Source organism: Macrotis lagotis, chromosome 6, assembly GCF_037893015.1.
Source record: "Macrotis lagotis isolate mMagLag1 chromosome 6, bilby.v1.9.chrom.fasta, whole genome shotgun sequence".
Taxonomy (NCBI): Eukaryota; Metazoa; Chordata; class Mammalia; order Peramelemorphia; family Peramelidae; genus Macrotis; species Macrotis lagotis.
Window position 1 is genome coordinate 55,574,655 of NC_133663.1, and position 20,883 is coordinate 55,595,537.

Genomic DNA, 20,883 nt, shown 5'->3' on the forward strand with positions numbered 1-20,883 from the left:
TGAATTGCATGGATATGTGATAACCCCCAAGGGATAAAATGGCTCTTAACACATGAAATCTGTAAGTTGATCTGTTGAGGAGGTTGGTTGTCCCTTAGTACCAGTCCCAACTCTGCCACTCAGTATTTTGGGTGAACTTGGCAAGAGACTTGACATCTCCACGCCTTCATTTCCTTATCTATACCACCAAGACTTGGGTTGGATTCTGTAACTTCTAGGAGCCCTTCCAACTTAGGTTTACAATCCTCTGAAATGGATCATGCAATAATTATTTTTTTTTCTACCTCATAGTGTGTCTGTTTTGGAAGGGATAGCATTTGGGCCAGTTTTTGTATTTAATGATTTAATAATAATTTAATTTTATATTTAATGCTTTCACATGTCTCTTTAATCTTTCTGGGAGACTGGTATTGCCTTCTTTTTTAATTCCACATATCTTCAGTGTCAACACAACCTGTTGATTCTACTTTTTTTATCTCTTGTTTCTGACTCACATTATTCCCATTCACATCACTCTAGTATAATCTGTTATTATAAACTCTTACTTGGACTATGGCTAGAGTCTTTTTCTTTGTGGGGAGAATTAAATGACTTATCCAAGGCCACACAGCTAGGTAATTAAGTGTTGAGGTTGGATTTGAACTCAAGTACTTCTGACTCCAGGACTGGTGCTCCATCCACTGTGCCACCTAGCTGCCCCTTTGGCCAAAGACTTTCTATTGTCTTTTCCATTCACACTGCTGCTTGGAATTCTTGCTAAAGCACAGATCTGATCATGTTACTTTACTGTTCAGAAATTTTTGGTGTTACTTTCCAGTGCCTATTTAAAGTCCTTGTGCAAACTTGGACTGCTTGTTAGTTATGGTGTGTCTGTATAATATCTCATGTTGATCTCTTGGCCTTCTCTATCTTTTGGGTTGATTTATACTATGTTCTTAGCTTATTATGATAAAGTTGGATAACATTTGAAGTATGTATTTTATCTGTTATGTTGACAATGTCAAGAAATAGTAAGGCATCCAGCTTTATAATCTTTTCCATGTTGATAATGATAATGTTGAATATCTACATCAGGAAATGATCCTTAAAGTTATCACTTAAGTTCATAATACTTATAATCATTAGTTATTTTAATATGGTAATTATGGTTTTTTAAGAGTATAAACACTGGGGGCGACTAGGTGCCACAGTAGATAGATCACCAGCCCTGGAGTCAGGAGTACCTGAGTTCAAATCCGGCCTCAGACACTTAATAATTACCCAGTTGCATGGCCTTGGGCAAGCCACTTAACTCCATTTGCCTTGCAAAAACCTTAAAAAAAAATTAAAGAGAGTATATCATACCAAATAGGCTAAAATAACATGAAATATATGAAATTACATGAAATAATATGAAAGACCGGAATCTACATAATAGCAATTTCTTTTATGACATTTGTGTCAGTTATATTTCTGTAATGGAAATAAATGTCTAGTCTAGTTTTAGTAGTTCATAAAAGGAAATTGAAATTTTTGTTTCCCATAGTATCCACCTAGAATTTAAAAAATAGTCCTAAATTTAAAGAGTTAAGGGAATTGAATTAGTAGACTTCAGGACCAATAGTTTTGGATTCACTGTGAAATTTAGAGATTTGAGGTCAGAGAACATGAATTGCATCCTGGCTCTGCATCTGACTTACATGTCTGACCTTGGGCAAGTGATTTTAATTTCTCTGCCTCAGTTTCCTCATCTGTAAAATGAGGGTGTTGGACTACATGATATCTAACAAAAAAGTCCCTTCCAGCTCTAATACTAGGATCCCATGAACCTGAGGGCTACCCAAAAATGCTTGGCCCAAAAGCTAGCCCCTCTGTCATGAGTTGTGAGTTTTAGTAGTGCTTTTTTTAAAATGTATTTTAGTAGGAACAACCTACATATCTAGATATTAAAGAATTTAAGTTGTAAAACTGGCCATGACATGAAAGTTTTGATCTAGAGCTGCATGATAGCTTCAAAGTTTGATTGTTTAAATGGAGAAAAAAAGTTTTTGAAGTTTTTTTTCCTAATAACAAATAGAGTAAAAAAAATATATTTTCTTCACAGATAACACTGCTGCAGATGGAGCATAATTTCGATATTGTAAGTATACAAAGTTTATGTTTAAAACAATTCAGTTCCAGTTTAAAAGGTGAATTGGGAGTAAACTATATCAATTTCTTTTAGATGAACCATGCCTGTCGAGCCTTAACATACATGATGGAAGCACTTCCTAGATCATCTGCTGTGGTGGTGGATGCCATTCCTGTTTTTTTGGAAAAGGTAATTCTTTATTTTGATCCACTTTTGAAAAACAGGTACAGGAGAACTGTGCAAAGAATTATATCCAATTCTGTACAGTACTACATCATAATATAAGCCAAACTCTCAAATAAGTTCTTCAGATCAGTTTCCAGGAATACTTGACTATTCAGCTTATCACTAACTTAGTCTATTTTAGCTATATTCTGTAAACTCATCCATGAAGTATATATACTTTATAGTAATAATCTTGTATTATTATTACATCTTTTCCAGTTTTGATAGATATAATATTGCATTGTATCTAAAGAACATCCCATTGAGCTTGTTAAGTATTTAATACATCTTTTAAAGCTAGGAAGGTTGAAACACTTGTTCTTGTTGAAGTCAGTTATTCAGGGTCATAAAATGAATTAGTGGAAGTAGAACTCTTTTTCATGTGCTCTTGTGGTAGATTATATTTCTGGGCTGTCATTCTTACAAGGTTCTTAAAAATTTGTATGAAAGTCATGATGTTTGCTTGTTTCCATTCTAAAATGAACATTTTCCTAAGTGTTCTCTGTTGTACAACTGGATTTTATTCTCTATTATGCTATGTAGGTTTTCTTTTCATAGTAGGCAAGAAACAGTAATTTGAATGGGTAGGAAAATATATTTTTTTTGTTGTGTTTTCTTTTTCAAAAATGATAATTTTCTAATAAGATTATAACTTTCTAATTTAATTTTTATCTTTAATATATGTAATATGTACTTAGAAATCAAAGTGAGACTCTTAAAAAACATAACTTGTATGTTGTAGCTGCAAGTGATTCAGTGTATTGATGTGGCAGAACAGGCTTTAACCGCCTTGGAGATGCTATCACGTAGACACAGCAAAGCCATTCTGCAGGCGGTGAGTAAAGCTCCTTGGGAGTTAGGCTGCTAATAACTTCCCTTGTGTCTTAAGGTGTAGATTCTGATTTGTTGATCTTAAGGTGTCGATTCTGATTTGTTGCACAGAGGGTGGTATTTCCAAATTTCACCCAGCCATCTGAAGACTGTTGCTATTGCTGAAAGTATTTCCTTTCTTCTCTAAAAACATTTTGTATTGTAGGGAGGTTTGGCAGACTGCCTGCTGTATCTGGAGTTTTTCAGCATAAATGCCCAGAGAAATGCTCTAGCAATTGCGGCCAATTGCTGCCAGAGTATCACACCGGATGAGTTTCACTTCGTGGCAGATTCCCTCCCCTTGCTTACCCAAAGGCTTACCCACCAGGTAAAAGAAAAAGTTATTTGATGTATTCTTGTGCTTTTGAAAAGATTTTGGTACTTGTACGTTTCCTCCAATTTATAAACAACTTAAGCTATTCTATTATATTCTTCGAAACCCTGTTTTGCATAATTTTGGATTTGTGTATCACGCTGAGAAGGGGGTGAATATAAAATAATCAAAAATATAATTCTATTTGGCTTATGATAGGATGAAGTTATTTATAAAATAATTGTTTTGAAGTCAGCCTCCTTCATAGGTGGATGATGCAATGGTTATAATATTGGGCCTAGAACTAAGGAAGACTTCTGTTCAGATTCTTACTAATTATATGACCCTGGGCAAGTCACTTAACTCAGTTTCTTCATCTGCAAATGTATAATAGTAGTTAATTCTCACCATTGTATCAAATGAGATGGTTTTAAAGAGCTTAGCCTAGGGCTTGGTGCATAGTAAACATACAGAAAGGGTTAGTTATTATTACTACTACTACTGTGCTTATCATTGTCATCATTTTTGTGGTGGAAAGAAGAGGGGACAAACTTTACTGCATCCTCACTTTTCATCCAAGATTTTCAAATAGTTTTTGAAATCATATAGCTTGAGTATGAATGCTTACTTTCATGGCATTTCAACTTACCTTTTGACTACCTAGGAAGAGATTCTTTTTCAGTCTTATAAGATTGTCAGAATTTTTCATAATTATATTTGCTTTATAAGCTACCTTTTCTCTTGGGACCTGAATTTCCATTATCCAGGTTAACCACAAATAGTCCTGAGCTTAATAAGAGCATATGATGTCTTTTTTTTTTTCCTAGTTTTTACAAGGTAAATGGGGTTAAGTGGCCTGCCCAAGGCCACACAGCTAGGTCATTATTAAGTGTCTGAGGCCGGATTTAAACTCAGGTACTCCTGACTCCAGGGCTGATGCTATTCACTGAGCCACCTAGCCAACCTATATGATGTCTTTCTAAGAAAACTTCTATCCAACCTAATCTCGCAAGTTTTTTCCCCTGCCTTTCTCTTATGTAGAGAATATAGAACCATATTTATTTTGTGAATCATGCCTTTCAACTCTTAAATTGTAGGTGAATTTCTTTCCTTTCAACCATATATATGGGGGAATGCCTTGGCATTTTGTCACACTGAACATGCAAAAATTAAAAATTGTCCATATTCGGTTGAGATAAACTGACAGTTAAAGATTTCTTTAATATAATACTTGAGGTTGTCTTTTGAAAGTATATTCACATAAGGCATAAGCTTTTATTTTTTTTTATTAATGAAAGGGAATAGTAGTATAGGTAATCACACTTCTTTTTTAGAATATATATATGTGTGTGTATATATATATATATATATATATACATATATATATATATATACTTCTATAATATTATGACTAATTTGCCTTAATCAGCAAGTATTTACCATAATGTTTGTATCATGTGCTACGAAATTGGCTGTGAACTAGGGATAAGAATATGCAGAACAAAACCTGACTTATCCCAGGACTTTAGGTTATAAAAAGGGAGGGTGTGTGTGTGTAGCATGAATAAAAAAGTAGAAAAGTACAAATCTATATATGAGTCAGGATATTTGATTTAAGCCTTTTTGGTATTTCTTGAATAAATACTGTTTGATAGACTTGTCCCAGAAGCCACTGGGGAGGGATGGAGTGTGCAAAAGGGGCAGTGATAAATGTATTATTTCATAATATTGAATAACATTTCAAATTATTTTTTTAACAAAAATAATAGGACAAGAAGTCAGTAGAAAGCACTTGTCTTTGTTTTGCACGACTAGTGGATAACTTCCAGCATGAGGAGGTGAGTATTTTATCTCATATGTCACTTGTATGAATACAAAAATATGAAAGCTGGTGGCCATTTAAAACAACACTCTTCTTTTTTCTTTGTAAGAATTTGCTTCAGCAGGTTGCTTCTAAGGATTTGCTCACAAACATACAGCAATTGTTGGTCGTTACTCCACCAATTCTAAGTTCTGGGATGTTCATTATGGTGGTCCGCATGTTTTCTTTGATGTGCTCTAACTGTCCAACTCTAGCTGTTCAACTTATGAAGCAAAGTAAGTGCTGATACCTTTTTTCTACCCTATGTTTTAAAAAAGTAGTCTTCCCTATTGTGGGTAAAAATGGGGGTCTTGAAAATCATAATTATTAGAAGGATAAGATTGGTAGTCAGAGGTCCTAAGTTTAAATACCAGGCCTGTGAATTGTTAGCCTTGTGTAACCTTTTCAGGTTAAACTAGATGATCTGTGGAGAGGGCATCCCAGCTGGACCATTTACTATTTGTGGGGCTTTGAGTGTTTTACTACCCTTTTTTGTGTCTCTATAAGATGAAAGCTGTGACCTGGATGACTTCAGATCCTTTCCAGCTCTCTCTATGCCTTTTTTTTAAATACCTACACACAATAAGAATTTAATGAAATAAGAAAACAGATCTCATTCACAGGACTAGAAAAACAAAGTGGGGACAATTCTATAGTTGCTATATAGGATTGTACAAAGCTGGTAGATTTAATGGACCATATGATTTTAATTATAATATTGATTTGGCAGGACTTCTGCTTTGAGTAACTTCTGTTTTATTATTTCAGTTAGAAGGGGGAAATGAAAATTTTTGAGAAGCTCACGGAAGGGACCTGTTATATTAAAGGATACTTGAGTGCATGCCATGAGTGTGTGCATGAGGGAGTGACAGAGAATGTGTATTTAAATTTCTTTTTTTTTTTTTTAGGGGTTTCTTTTTTGCAAGGCAAATGGGGTTAAGTGGCTTGCCCAAGGCCACACAGCTAGGTAATTATTAAGTATCTGAGACTGGATTTGAACCCAGGTACTCCAAGGCCAGTGCTTTATCCACAGCACCACCTAGCCACCCCTGTGTATTTAAATTTAAATGTGGGCACGTAGAGTATAAGAATAGACCACAAAAAAATATTAGCCAAAATAAAATAGAAAATATTCATACTTAGGCTATATTTGAACCATATTCTTAAATGTTTGCTTAATACTTGATACTAGTTTAATAGTCATTATTTGATAAATATTCAACACATGCCTGGATACTTGAGTGGGAGAAATTCAGTTACATGCATGTTGCTGCAAAGATCACATAAAGGCAAAAATGTTTTTCTCTCCAGTTTCCAAGAATCTGTAGCCTTCCTATATAGGAGTAACTATATTAACAAGGTGATAACATTTTTTGAAATATTTAAGTTAAATATATTTGACTTCATAGGATTATGGATAATTCTGATAACCAGTTTTTGTGAAAACAAATCAACCTGGGAAGCTAGGTGGTGCAGTGAATAGAGCACTGGCCCTGGAGTCAAGAGGACCCAAGTTCAAATTTGGCATCAGACATTTAATAATTACCTAGTTTGTGTGACTTTGGGCAAGTCACTTAACCCCATTGCCTTAAATAAATTAATATTAAAAAATCAACCAGTGTGATAAAAATATATTGGTGTCAGATTTTGGATAAAAGTCTGATAACGTGTGTGTGGTGTGTGTGTGTGTGTGTAAGTAATACGGTGACTGGAGAAGATGGGTATTAAGGGCACCTATGTAGCACAGGCAAGGATCTTACTATGGTACAGAATATGACTTTTAAGAAGTTTTGCCTTTTTCTTTCTCCACCCTTCATTTTGCCTGTTGTTTTGGAGACTATTTCTAGTGGGTTAGCCTAGTTATCTTGAAGGAAGAGAAGGATAATGTCTAGAATTGGCAAGGATGAGCTCAGTTCTTTCTCACTTTCTTTCTGTATAATGTGACTGTAATAGATATTGTCCTGAACTTTTGTTGTAGAAGATTATTGGGTCTTCTAACTCATTGTAACAAAAACCACCAAAGCATTGTTCTGAGCCTTCTTTTAAGACAAAGGAATAGCTCAGTTATTAAAGGATGCTTTGTGTTGGGATTCTAATTTTGTAATTATACTTAAATTTATATTAAAGAGTAGGTAATGCATAATTATATGCAATGCATTCATAATTGTATACTCCTGAAGAGTAGAAAAAGTTTCAGGTTCATTGTGATAAAGGAGACCTACCATAACATTCACTCCTCAAGATGACCCCAATTTGACTCAATAGCACATATTTTGGAATGAAAGATTTAGAAATAGAAAGGATCTCTTGAAACTTTCATTTTAGCATTTTATAGTGCTTGGTAGACTTGACCTTAAATTGGTGTAAAAATTTATGGAATGATTTACAAATAAAAATAAGCATTGATACATATCTGAATGGATTTATTGAAGATAGTTTGCTATTTTTTTTTTAATTTTGACACCTTGAATGTTGGGGGGTGGAGTAAGTTTGTTAAATTGATTTGTTGGCATAAATGACCCCCTCTACTCACACTCTATTTTAAATGTCTTATAAATGACTTATAAGCAACAGCAGTCAAGATTATGCAATCTTAAATTCATTGCTAAAGATTACTAAAGAACCCTAAACCATCTCAATTTTCATGTGAGCCTCCAAATCTCTACTTCTATAAATCTCTTTTGTCTACGGTGGTTGGTTGCACTCTCTGAGGATAAGGATTACATAGGGGTGTTCCTTTTTTATTGTTCGGAGTTTTTCCCCCCCTATCTTCAGCATTTAGCAGTGCCTGCCTCATAATAGTCATTTTTATGAAATATTTATTGACTTGTAGACTCTGTCCAAATCTCAGATATCATTGCTAGAACAGTTGTCAAAAATAGCTCATTTCCATGTACACTTAAAAATTTTGCTTTTGCTTATGAAATGTTCCTGCCTGGTCTCTCCCTGCCCCAGTTCATTCTGCATTATAAAACTCCGATCTGATCGTGTCATCTTCCTACTTGGTAAACTCTAGTTGTCCCTTCCTTGTTACATGTGTGTGGTTTGTTCGCATGTGGTGGCATTTCTTGAGAGCAAGAGCTTCTCTTTTTGCCTTTTAATGTATCTCTAAAACATTTAGTACCTAGTCAGTATTTAGGACCTTGCACGTTGTTGACTGATTCACTTTCATCAGCTATGCGTGTAGAATTTGTTGAATTTACCTAAAGTGCTTGGTATTTTTATCCTTGGTTTTTTTAATTTCAATTTAAGATTAGTTTATCAACGATCCCTGTAGTTTGTTACTTTTTGATCTGGACCAATATCCTATTCACTAATACAAGTTCAACTTGACTGTAACTTAGGATCATAGGAAATTATTTAGAAAACTGACAAATAGTGATTTTCCCCTAAGGTCTCATGGTTTGGTATGTGTCAGATGTAGAAATTAAACCTGAATACTTACCTTACTGCATTTTCCTTGTCAAAATTTGGAGGAAACATCATCATGGCAATGCAAGGAAAGAGTGGAGTGTAAGATTAAGTGATAATTCTCCAGTGTAAAATTAAGATAATTCTCTAAGAAATTTTTGATATTTGATTTTCTAACTCTTGGTATTTCATTTTTTAAATTTCATTTTTAAAAATAGTTTTAGGGGTGGCTAGGTGGTACAGTGGATAGAGCACTGGCCCCTGGAGTCAGGAGTACATGAGTTCAAATATGGTCTCAGCCCTAGCTGTGTGGCCTTGGGCAAGCCACTTAACCCCATTGCCTTGCACAAAAAAAAAAACCCTAAAAAATAGTTTTAAAAATTCTCTAAACATTTTTTCTTCTTTCTCCTCCCTGTGTAAGCCCATGAATAGTTGAAAAAAATGATGCTTTGTTGCTGCAATAATTTATTTTGAAGTTTATCTTTATCTCACAGCATATGCCTTCTGTAAATGTAGTGAAATTTATTTTTCAAAACTGCTTTGTAGCTCATTAAATTCTCTGTAATCTTCTGGAGTAGTTATTCCAATTAATAAATTTAGTTACTTTTGCTTTTTAATTTCTAGTAGTCTTCGTATAGTAACTGTAAAAGTTAATTTTTATAGCTTAGCCTACTAGCTAAAGTCTAAATTCTCAATCTGTAATTTAGGATTATGAGTTTGAAATTTCTATTTTTTTCCATTGTTAACAATTACAGAAAGACTGATGAGTAGAAATTGGGAAAACTGGCTAGTTATTTTTGTGTGAACCAGAAAGGCTTTTGGTATTTCTTAAATAACAGGTATGAGATAGAGGGCCATCTTCTCTATTCAATACATGGATGATATATTTGTGAGCAAATGTGTAAGGTGATTCATTAGTCATTGGAAGTTTTGATGATGACCCTCCCCTTAGTTGACCTCCGTCTGTGATAAACTTCATGTCTAAGCCATATTTTCTATCATTTTATTTTTACTCTTAAGTTTTTTAAGGTTTTCATAACTTTATTTTTTAAAGATATTGCAGAAACACTTCACTTCCTTTTGTGTGGAGCCTCAAATGGCAGTTGCCAGGAACAAATAGATCTTGTTCCACGAAGTCCTCAAGAACTTTATGAGCTGACATCTCTTATTTGGTAAGTTGGAGACAACAAGTTCAACATGAGTTGTTGCAGAATCCACTTTTCAGTTCATGCAACACATAATTTAAACAGTGTTCTAAAAATAACAGACCTCACAACTCTTCTAAGGTTTCTTGGGGGTGGGAATTTAAAGGCAACCTCCAGCCAACCATTCCAGGTTACTCATGCAGTCTGTCTCCACATTAGCTGGACTGTTCAAACTCAACCCTGCTTTGGCTGTCTCCACACATTTGCCTGGAAGTCATTTCATATTTGGGTGCATGTTTAATTTGGGTATATTTTTTCTCCTGATTGAATGGAAGTACCTGCCCACCACCCCAACCATTCCTGGCACAGTACGGAACTTAAAAAAAAATTTACAGATTCTTTATAATGAAAATTCACAGTGCAGGTTATTATCAAAATATTGCTATGTTCTTTTCAGTGAATTGATGCCATGTTTACCAAAAGAAGGAATTTTTGCTGTTGATACCATGCTAAAGAAGGGAAATGCACAAAACACTGATGGTGCAATATGGCAGTGGCGAGATGACAGGGGTCTTTGGCATCCCTACAACAGGATTGATAGCCGGATAATTGAGGTAGTAGTTTCAGTACATTTTAAATTGGTGTATTGGGTCAAATTTGAATTGTTACCTTATTTATATATCTCAGATGTGGACATCACATTATCCTTTTGTCATTTGTCAAACTCTGACTTCATGATTACTTGAAATGATTTCTGGAGACAAAGACTTCTTTTTCCTTTTACCTTACTAAGAAGTTGCCCTTGAGCATTTCTTCACTCTAATTTCCGCAGCTTTAAAAATGAAGGGAGTTGATTTTATGCTTTTCTCCTATTTACTTGAAAAAAGCCTCCAAACTTTGTAGTAGTTCAGAAAGTGATGCTGTGTTTCTCAATATGTGATATGTGCTGTGAATTTCTATTTCTGTTAGAATTCTTTATATTTTTTTATAAAGGTACTAGGAAGTCTGGAAATTTCGTCCTTTCAGCACCTTGTTTTCCTCGTTCCTTCAACCCTTAAATTTTAAAATCTCCCACCTCTCCTTCCCTTCTTTCCCTCTGTCCACATAGGGTATCATACCTTTATCATATTGTGCTCTGCCCAATTTTTGACTTAGGAACTCTTCATAAGTTAGGTTGTACTGTCTAGATTTTTTTAAGGATTATGATATCTTAGGGTCAGCTAGGTGGCTAGTGGATAAAGCACAGGCCTTGGAGTCAGGAGTACCTGGGTTCAAATCCGGTCTCAGACACTTAATAATTACATAGCTGTGTGGCCTTGGGCAAGCCACTTAACCCCATTTGCCTTGCAAAAAAACCTTAAAAAAAGGGATTATGTCTTGAACTGAAATCACTCTGGTTCTCATTATTTCGCTAACAATAGGTCCCAGTCCAAGTATCCCTTGGTCATTGTTTGGTCCCATTTGGTTCTTGAGTGAATATAAGTAGCAATTTTTTTTTCTGTTGTGTCTGAACCCCCCCCCCCCCCCCCCGACTGATTTCTCTCCCCCACCACCACCCCCAACAAACAAATAAAACAACTAAACAAAACAAACAAAAAACTAGGTAAGAGGCTATTCTGTGACTTATTTCTTAACTAGCCTTAATCACTGAATGGACCTTGCCTCACTCCTGGGAAGGACCGTAGTTTAGAAAGATCAAGTTCTTCCACTGCATCTGGGGTCAGCTCCAGTTGTCCTGACCTATATTTGGCCACTGAATCCAGATGACACCAGAGAAGAAAGTGGACTGATGACTTTGTACAGCTCTCCCTAATTTAAATCCAATTTACTTGCAGATTACTTTCCTGATATGTCATAATACTCTTCAAGAACAGAGAACAAATATCAAAATCTCAAAATCAGTGCTATAGAGTCTCAGAGTTCTAAAAATTCTTTAGTTTTATATTTCCTCCATTAAAAATTAAAGCCTCTTGACAGTTCTCTAAAACTGAACATCTAGAAAGAAGTTAGAAGGATGATTCTTTTTCATTGCCTACCCTGAGTATTATCCCACCACTGAGTAATCTCTTTCCTTTAGCCCTCCTTTTTTTTTTTTTTTTTTTTTTTTTGGTTATATCCTCCCTGTTAAATTGTTCACTTCCTGGATGTGTCATTTCCCAAATCATAAGGTTGCTTTCTGGGGGTGCCTGCTCTCTCTTCAAAGAAATATATATCTTCTTATTTTTATTTTGTTCATAATAACTTAAGAGTTTCAAGTAGAAATAGGGTTGAGCTGGTTAAATTGAACATTGGGTGTATTTTAAGTTTCTAATTTATTTCAAACATCTGTTAAAGTGACGCTTCTGTTTAAAAAATTTCTTTCATTTTTTTGCTTTTAGGCAGCTCATCAGGTTGGTGAGGATGAGATAAGTTTGTCCACCTTAGGGCGAGTTTATACTATTGATTTTAACTCTATGCAGCAAATCAATGAGGACACGGGAACTGCACGTGCTATTCAGAGAAAACCTAACCCATTAGCCAATACTAACACTAGTAAGTACCTTTGAATTAAAAGTAATATTAAATATTATACTATAGCTATAACTGAAGTATTATCCCTGCGTAGGTAAATTTGTTTTGTACCTGTATATTTTTACCTTATCAAGCCTTCCAGGGGTTAAAAAAAATGCTTCATTTCTATTTTCTCAAGCCTCTAACTGGAATTTAGCATTTCTTTAAGTCATTAGCCTTCCAAGGATTAAAAAAGGCTTCATTTTTATTTTCTCATTTGTAGCCACATCTGCTGTTAGGCATTTCTTTGGTGGCCATTGTGGAGAGGGACTGTTTGCTTCCTTTCAGGCAGCTCTTTTTCTGTGTCATAGCCAAAATATACTCTCCTTTGTAGATGGCAGAAGTTGATTCATCCCTATTCTTGTGAATTAACTTTTTCTTTTAGTTTCTGATTATTAATTAAACCACAGTATAGTTAGAAACTTGTTATATTTCCCCTGCCCATGTATAAGTAGATGAGCAAAACAGAATTTAATTCCAATTATTGCCACCTCTTACACCTTTTTATCCTCTGTTGGGAGATGTGAATGGAACAGGACAGCTTGTACAAGGGGTTTCCTCAAGGGAAATTCTTTTCTGAGTAGCCTATACCAGCTAGTATGTTTTATAAAAGAAGCACAACCTGCTTTTCTCCATCCCTTCTATGTTGCATAACCTGGTTTGTGAATCTGGGCAAATCACTTAACCTTTCTTGCTCCATATAGCTCTCCAGGAGTGAATTGCCAGACAGTTGATCTGGATTTGCATAGGGATTGTTTCCTTGGCCAGGAATTTCCTTGCTAGTAAATTCATACATTCAGACCAAAACTTTTTCTTATACATTGAAAAATAATTTTTGTAGAAGTTAATTATTAGGTCATAGCTTAAACTCTTTTATTGTTTTTTTGAATTTTACAGTTATTCCCCGTCTTGCTTCCCCCCCCCCCATATAAGGCAGTCCGATAGTCTTTACATTGTTTCCATGCTGTACATTGATCAAAATTGAATGTATTGAGAGAAATCATATCCTTAAGGGAAAAGTAAAATGTAAGATAACAAAATTTCATAATAAGGTAACGGTTCATTTTTTAATGAATGGTCTTTGTTCAAACTCCACAATTCCCTCTTTGGATACAGATGGTATTCTCCATTGCAGATACCCCAAAATTGTCCCTGATTGTTGCATTGATGAAATGCATAGCTCGAACTCTTTAATGATTTCTGTATTCTTAGCTTCAGATTATACAAAATATCTGCATTTTCTTTTATAGGTGGATATTCAGATTTAAAGAAGGATGATGCTCGAGCACAGCTAATGAAAGAGGACCCAGAACTGGCTAAGTCTTTCATTAAGACATTGTTTGGTGTTCTTTATGAGGTGTATAGTTCTTCAGCAGGACCTGCAGTCAGACATAAGTGCCTTAGAGCAATTCTTAGGATAATATATTTTGCGGATGCCGAGCTTCTGAAGGATGTGCTGAAAAATCATGCTGTTTCAAGGTGTGTATGTTTTTTTTGTCTCCTTTCCTTCATCTGTATATTAACCAAAGAAAATTATACCTGGAAAGCTATCTATAAAACACTGCCTGGGAGTCAGTAAGACTTCTCTTTCTGATTTCAAATGTAGCCTCAGATGCTTAATAACTTCTTCACCCTTCTTGCTGCAATTTCTCATCTGTAAAGTGAATGAAGAAGAAAATAGCAAACAACTCCAGTATCTTTGCCAAGAAAAGGTTTAACAGAGAGTCAGACATGACTGAAAACAACTGAATAGCAAAATCTAGTTACTTGCTACCATCATAATTTGGTCCTGAGTGTGACTTAGATTTATTAGACAAATGGAAAGAGACAGTTATGCTAAGAAAAGTCAAGGGATCTTAGTCTTTCTTGCGAAGAAGGGGGAAAGTAGATATTTGATATTAGAATGATTGTGTACATTCATACAGCACATACATGTAAGAAGTATTTCTAAAAATTGTATCAATGAAAATGATTAAACCTTTTTAAATTTATTTTGCTAGATCCTTGTTGAAATTGTTGCATTTGAGTGAAATTGTATAGTTAATATATTTTTATGTACTTTTGTTTTTTAGTCACATTGCTTCCATGCTATCAAGCCAAGACCTGAAGATAGTAGTTGGAGCCCTTCAAATGGCTGAAATATTAATGCAGAAATTGCCTGATATTTTTAGTGTTTACTTCAGAAGAGAAGGTAGTATTATATTTAATTTTTACTTTATAGAATAAAATGTTTTTATCCCTTAGAGTATTCTATTAGGAAATAATAATTTTTATATGTAGAACAAGGATGTCTATTTCTCTCCCCATGCCTAAAGAATAAAATAAGAGGGTTTGATTAGATCATCTCAAATCCCTTGTTTATCTTTTCTAAGGAAGGAAATGGGAATCCTAGATTTAGAACTGGAAAGGCACCTTTAGGGGTCATCAAGTCCAATTGTTCATTTTAAAGTTTAATTTACAGTAATTTTATTGACAGTAAGTAGGCTATTATCATAATAAAGAAATTAGAGGATCTCTAATGTCCTTTCCAACTCTTAACCTGGGCTTTTTTTTATTTAGATGGTCTCTTGACTATGCCCATTTTGGTGTTTCAGTGTTTTGGGTCAATTTCTTATCTAAACCTTATTTCTTCTGTTTTAGTTTAAGCCTAATTCTGTTTTATTTGCACTCAATGACAATTTTCATTTAGATTAGGTATCTTTCTCTTATTTCTAATTATTTTCTACTCCCTTCTAAATTTACATGGTATAAATTCATAAATATAATTTTGACCTTAATTTTCCTATACTATCAAGAGTGCTGTCAAGCTTAATATTCTGTAGATACTTGACAATGATCTTTTTGTGGTTGGCATAATTTTTAATTACATTGCATTTCAGAGCTAAAAGAGACCTATAGATCATGTAGTCCAGTTGCCACATTTTATTGTAAATAAAATTAAGAAGTCAAGTTTCTTGCCACATAGCAGGTTAGGAATAGATACAAGAACTTTCCCCACTCTACAGGATGCCCCTGTATTTTTTTTTTTTTTATTTTGCTTCTCCCTTCTTGGCTTTTTTTTACATGAAATTGGGAAATATTTTCTCATATATATATATATATGCTATTTTATTTATTTTTTTGGAAAACCTGATTTACCTGTACTCTCTGTCTGTTAAGGTGTGATGCATCAAGTAAAAAATTTAGCAGAGTCTGAGGCTTTGCTAACAAGTCCACCAAAGGCGTGCACTAATGGATCGGGGACCTTGGGTTCCAGTACCACAATCAGCACTGGGTCAGCCACTGCTGCCAGCAACGCAACTGCAGACTTGGGCTCCCCCAGCTTACAGCACAGCAGAGATGATTCTTTAGACCTGAGTCCACAGGGGTAAAATAATCTTTTCCAGATCTTCTCTTTCCACTCTTAATTTGTCATTTGTTTAGTTCTGATGGAAAAGAAACTTCTTTTAAGCCTAAGATTGAATGTGTGATGTCAGACTAAAATAGTTATATATATGGTAAATATAGGCAAAATAAACTACATTTGTTGTGTCAAATTTTGTTAAGTTTATGTAGCAAGAAGTCATACTTTCTATCATACCAAGAAGTCATATTACCATATTTTAGGAATTAGAGAAAAAATAATGTTGATTACCAGTTTGGGACTTGGATTTAATGTCCCACGTGACAGTTGGTTTCTTAGAGCCTGTGGTTCTCATTACACAAATTTATTATATTAGATAGAATTCAAGGTGTCTCAGAAGTCTTGGTGCAGTTTTGTGGCCATTCTGTTTATAAAATACTTTGCAAAAATATCAGTTACTAATAGTTTGAAAGTGAGAAAGGGCAGAAGGGAGAATTAACCAGGATATTAGACTTAACTTAAAACATGGATTAAAGAAAAGAAAGATGGTTAAAACCAGCAGCCAGCTAAGATGTGCTTAAAGCAACTAAAAAGAAAAAAAATCACCAAAAATCCCATTAATGTCCTCAAATAGAATGACTTTCAAAACAATTAAACCTCTCAGAATTTCAAAGAAAGTTGAAAAGAGCAATGATACTAAAAAGTGTTTGGTGATAAAAGAAATAGAGGAATTCAATGAAACAAAATCTCAGATCTAGAAATTGAATCCAGTGTCTAAAAAAGATGGGTATTTAATAAACTCCCACTTAAAACTGGGAATGGAATCATGACTCAGCAAAAATAGCTGGATTTTAAAAAAGCAATAGGTATAATAAAGAAAACAACTGGATTTGGAATCGTATTTCAGACCAATGATTGACTAGATCAACAATTTAAAGAATTTTTTTTTTAAGTTTAAAAGATTTAAAAGGGGAAATTACATATATATTTCATTGATACAAACATCCTTCTGTTCCATATGGAACAGAATTAGGAACCATTGGAAGCAAAATCAGTGGGTTTGACTTTTATAAAAATAAAAGGATTTTGCATATTAAAAACAAGTCTCTGTAAGTCTCATGGAATGTAATTGGGAGCATAGTATTCTCCTTAAATATATCAAGTAAAAGTGGCACCCAGGGGGTGGCTAGGTGGCACAGTGGATAAAGCACCAGCCCTGGAGTCAGGAGTACCTGGGTTCAAATCTGGTCTGACACTTAATTACCTAGCTGTGTGGCCTTGGGCAAGCCACTTAACCCCATTTGCCTTGCCAAAAACCTAAAAAAAAAAAAGTGACACCCAGGATTTTTGAGGAACTGAACATGAAGCCAAGATCAGAGGACATGAACACGGACTTGATGGAAGAAATAGAAACTTCTGTTAATTGTAAAAAGAGATGTACTAACATTTTATGACAGTAAAATAAAAGTAAGACCATCCTAATATATAATCTTAGTCCATTAAAATGACAACCAAAAAAATTTTTTTAATTGTAATAATTAAATATTGACACGGTTATAGAGGAATAGATAGTCTTAATAGGAAAAAACCCTATATTTAACCTTTGAAAAGTCATCAAGCAGGGGTAGCTAGGTGGCGCAGTGGCTAGGGCACCAGCCCTGGAGTCAGGAGTACCTGAGTTCAAATACCGATCCAGACACTTAATAATTACCTAGCTGTGTGGCCTTGGGCAAGCCACTTAACCCCATTTGCCTTGCAAAAACTTTAAAAAAAAAAATAAAAGAATATTTAGGTTTCTTTTTATATTGTTTCCAAATTCTTTCTATTTTTTCCATTGTATATATTTTTAAAACTGTAGTACATAATTATTCTACTAGTTTATTATTTTATTCTACACAGTTCAGTAAATAAAAGTTATAAATGAAGAATGTGTAAGTTTAGTCTTCCTTACCATAGATATGGTTGCAGTTGTATTATTGAGATCAGAGTTTATATATTAATTAAATCAGGAATAAAAACTGACTTTTTTAAACCAGTAGAGCACAAAAAAATGAGGTATAGCAAATTATACTTAATAATTTTAATCTAGTGGAATACCTGACTAACAGTTCCCCCCCCCTTTTTTTTTTCTTTTCTTTTTGATCACTTGATAGTCGACTGAGTGATGTCCTGAAGAGAAAACGACTGCCAAAACGTGGGCCAAGAAGGCCAAAGTACTCTCCCCCAAGGGATGATGATAAAGTAGACAATCAAGGTAATGGCTTCTGGATGCCTAAAAGTAGCAGTCCGTATATGTACTGTACATGTCCTGAATGTTAAATTATAATGATAATTGTTCATGTTTTTGCTTAACCTCAATTCTTATTTACTTACATCCTGGCAACAGGATAAGTATTGTTCTAGTCTGAATTTTTAAGATTTATGAGAATTTTATTCCTCATGCTTGAAGTTGATATTATTATTTGTTTGTTTTTTATAGCAAAAAGTCCTACTACTACACAGTCTCCTAAATCTTCTTTCCTGGCAAGCTTGAATCCCAAAACATGGGGTAGATTAAGCGCACAGTCCAATAGCAACAACATTGAACCAGCCCGAACAGCTGGAGTCAGTGGTCTTGCCAGGGCTGCCTCAAAGGACACTATATCTAACAATAGGTAAGTCAGTTTTGTTTTTCCTTAGATTTTTTAATATTTTCATTTGAAATATGAACTTGGCTGATGAAGGTATCATAATGGTTAGCTCTTAGATTGGTATGTTTGGATTTGAATCTAGCTCCACAGTCCAGCAACTCTTGCTAGTTGTGACTCTGAATGAACCATTTAATTATCATCATACAGTGTTGTTGCAGACTAATTAAGCATGTGTGTTTGTGCACATATATATGAAAATTGTAAATACTGTACACTTATAAATTATTATCATTAGTGCCCTTCATAAGTAGTGTCTAGTTTTTTTACAAAGTGAAGGCTTGAGAGTTTTTTCCCCCAAAATATTGTTTACATCAGAATTTACCACTTTGCTTTCGATCAAAGGATTATAGATTTAGAGCTCAAGGGGATATTAGAGGCTATTCCCTTATTTTACTGATAACATCAAGAGGTTAAATGAACTGCCCAGTCATCCAAAATCAGAAGCCCCCTCCAAGTTTTGGACTAAGATCTGATTCCAATATGGTTTTTGTTCCATTGTATTTTAGAAAATAATTATACCAATTTTTGGTGACTTCATTAGGAAAGTATTGTTTTCCAAGAAGTTAATATCATTATTATTATTAACTTATTTTCTTATAAGATAGAAGCCAGGAAAAAACTTGGTTAGTATTTGGACCCAGAGTCTAAAACTGAATCCATCCTTAGATACTTCTATGACCTTGGGGTAATCACTTAACCTTAGACTTCTTCAGTTTTTCTCATCTGTAAAAGGAGTATAATAATATCACTACTTTCTAAGGGTGCTGGGAGCAACAAATTAAATCATATTTGTAAAGTACTTGGCATCTTAAAGCATTTTGTCAGTACTAGCTGTTACTTGGGACATTTATTGGTGGAGCTGTGAACTGATCTAGCCCTTCTGGAGAGCAATTTGGAACTATGCCCAAAGGGACAGTAAAACTGCATGCCCTTTGATCGTCAATACCAATACTGGGTATGTATCCCAAAGAGATCATAAGAAAGTGTAAACCACATGTACAAAAATATCTATAGTTGCTGTTGCTGTAGTGGCAAAGAATTGGAAATAGAAGGGATGCCCATTATTTGGGGAATGACTGAATAAGCTGTGGTATATAAATGGGATGGAACACTATTGTTCCATAAGAAATCTTCAGAGTAGCCTGGAAAGACTTGAATTAATTGATGCTGAGCGAAGTGTACAGAACTAGAAGAACATTATACATACTAACAATAACTATACATGCTAACAATAACATGCAGTGATGATCAACCGTGATGGCCTTATTCATTTCAGCAGCACAATAATCACAGACAATTTTAAAACACTTGGGATGGAAAATATATCCATATCCAGAGAAGAAACTATACTATGGAGCTCCAAAGCTTACTATTTTCAATTTTTAGAAGTTTTCTTATATATTATGGGGGGGCTTAATTCTGACTTTTCCCCAAAATTCTTCTTTCACAACATGATTAACATTAAGATAGTTACACATGAATAGCATATTAGATTGCTTTCTGTCGGGAAGGGAGGGAGAAGCTGTGAAACTCAAAACCTTGCAAAATCATTGCTGAAAGCTATTGCTGCATAAATTTTTTAAAAATGCTAACTTGTTATTAGGGATCATTTAGATTATTTCACTAATATGGGAAACTCACATGCAGAAATGTTTTTTAACATTGCAGATTGAATCCTTCCATTAAGTCTTTTTTTTTAATTTCCCAGAACGTTGGGAGATTAAGTGCTGTACTCAGGGTTACAAAGCCCGTGTGTATCTGAGACAGGCCTAGAACTCAGGTCTTTTTGGTTTGGTGGCCAACTTTTCTACCCACCATGTCACATTGTCCATTGAATATCCTTAATTTTCTGAGTTATGTTTGAATATACACATCCACAGCCTCTCAAAATAAGTTTATATTATTGCTGAACTAAAAAGAAACCAAACATTTTTCTTGTTTATATTTGCCTTGCCCATGAGCACTTGTATTTGCCTGTCCATAAATTAAATGAATGGGGAATGTAGTGGTACAAGTTGGAACCTCATTATTTTTGTTTTGTTTTTCTCATCCAGAGAAAAAATTAAGGGTTGGATCAAGGAACAAGCTCATAAATTTGTGGAACGATATTTCAGCTCTGAGAATATGGATGGAAGCAATCCTGCACTAAATGTCCTTCAGAGACTTTGCACTGCAACTGAACAACTCAACCTCCAGGTAGAAGTTAAGATTATCAGCGATTCCGTTACATTATTAAAACTTTTTTGGAGAGCTAGAATGTTGCTTTGTAAAATGTTATTAAATCTATACTAGGTGAGATGGAATTTTTGGTTTTGATGATGTCTCTGATTTATTCAACTTATTCCTACTCTTGAATATCTTGGTT

At 34.5% G+C, this 20,883-nt stretch overlaps 1 protein-coding gene across 12 annotated transcripts in view; it reads left to right on the forward strand.

Moving 5' to 3' along the window:
• The window catches only part of TRIP12 (thyroid hormone receptor interactor 12), a 155,366-nt gene that overhangs the window by 106,049 nt on the left and 28,434 nt on the right, over nt 1-20,883 (forward strand). For 8 of the 12 annotated variants that reach the window (XM_074191197.1, XM_074191196.1, XM_074191194.1 and 5 more), the window contains 15 exons: nt 2,084-2,119; nt 2,204-2,299; nt 3,078-3,170; nt 3,372-3,533; nt 5,288-5,356; nt 5,450-5,615; nt 9,845-9,962; nt 10,393-10,552; nt 12,314-12,467; nt 13,736-13,964; nt 14,558-14,676; nt 15,645-15,852; nt 17,982-18,082; nt 18,308-18,482; nt 20,573-20,714. In XM_074191197.1, coding sequence (XP_074047298.1) covers nt 2,084-2,119; nt 2,204-2,299; nt 3,078-3,170; nt 3,372-3,533; nt 5,288-5,356; nt 5,450-5,615; nt 9,845-9,962; nt 10,393-10,552; nt 12,314-12,467; nt 13,736-13,964; nt 14,558-14,676; nt 15,645-15,852; nt 17,982-18,082; nt 18,308-18,482; nt 20,573-20,714 — 2,028 coding nt within the window. The remainder of the gene's footprint in view (nt 1-2,083; nt 2,120-2,203; nt 2,300-3,077; nt 3,171-3,371; nt 3,534-5,287; nt 5,357-5,449; nt 5,616-9,844; nt 9,963-10,392; nt 10,553-12,313; nt 12,468-13,735; nt 13,965-14,557; nt 14,677-15,644; nt 15,853-17,981; nt 18,083-18,307; nt 18,483-20,572; nt 20,715-20,883) is intronic. The other 4 variants (XM_074191199.1, XM_074191201.1, XM_074191204.1 and 1 more) reach the window with 1 other exon arrangement.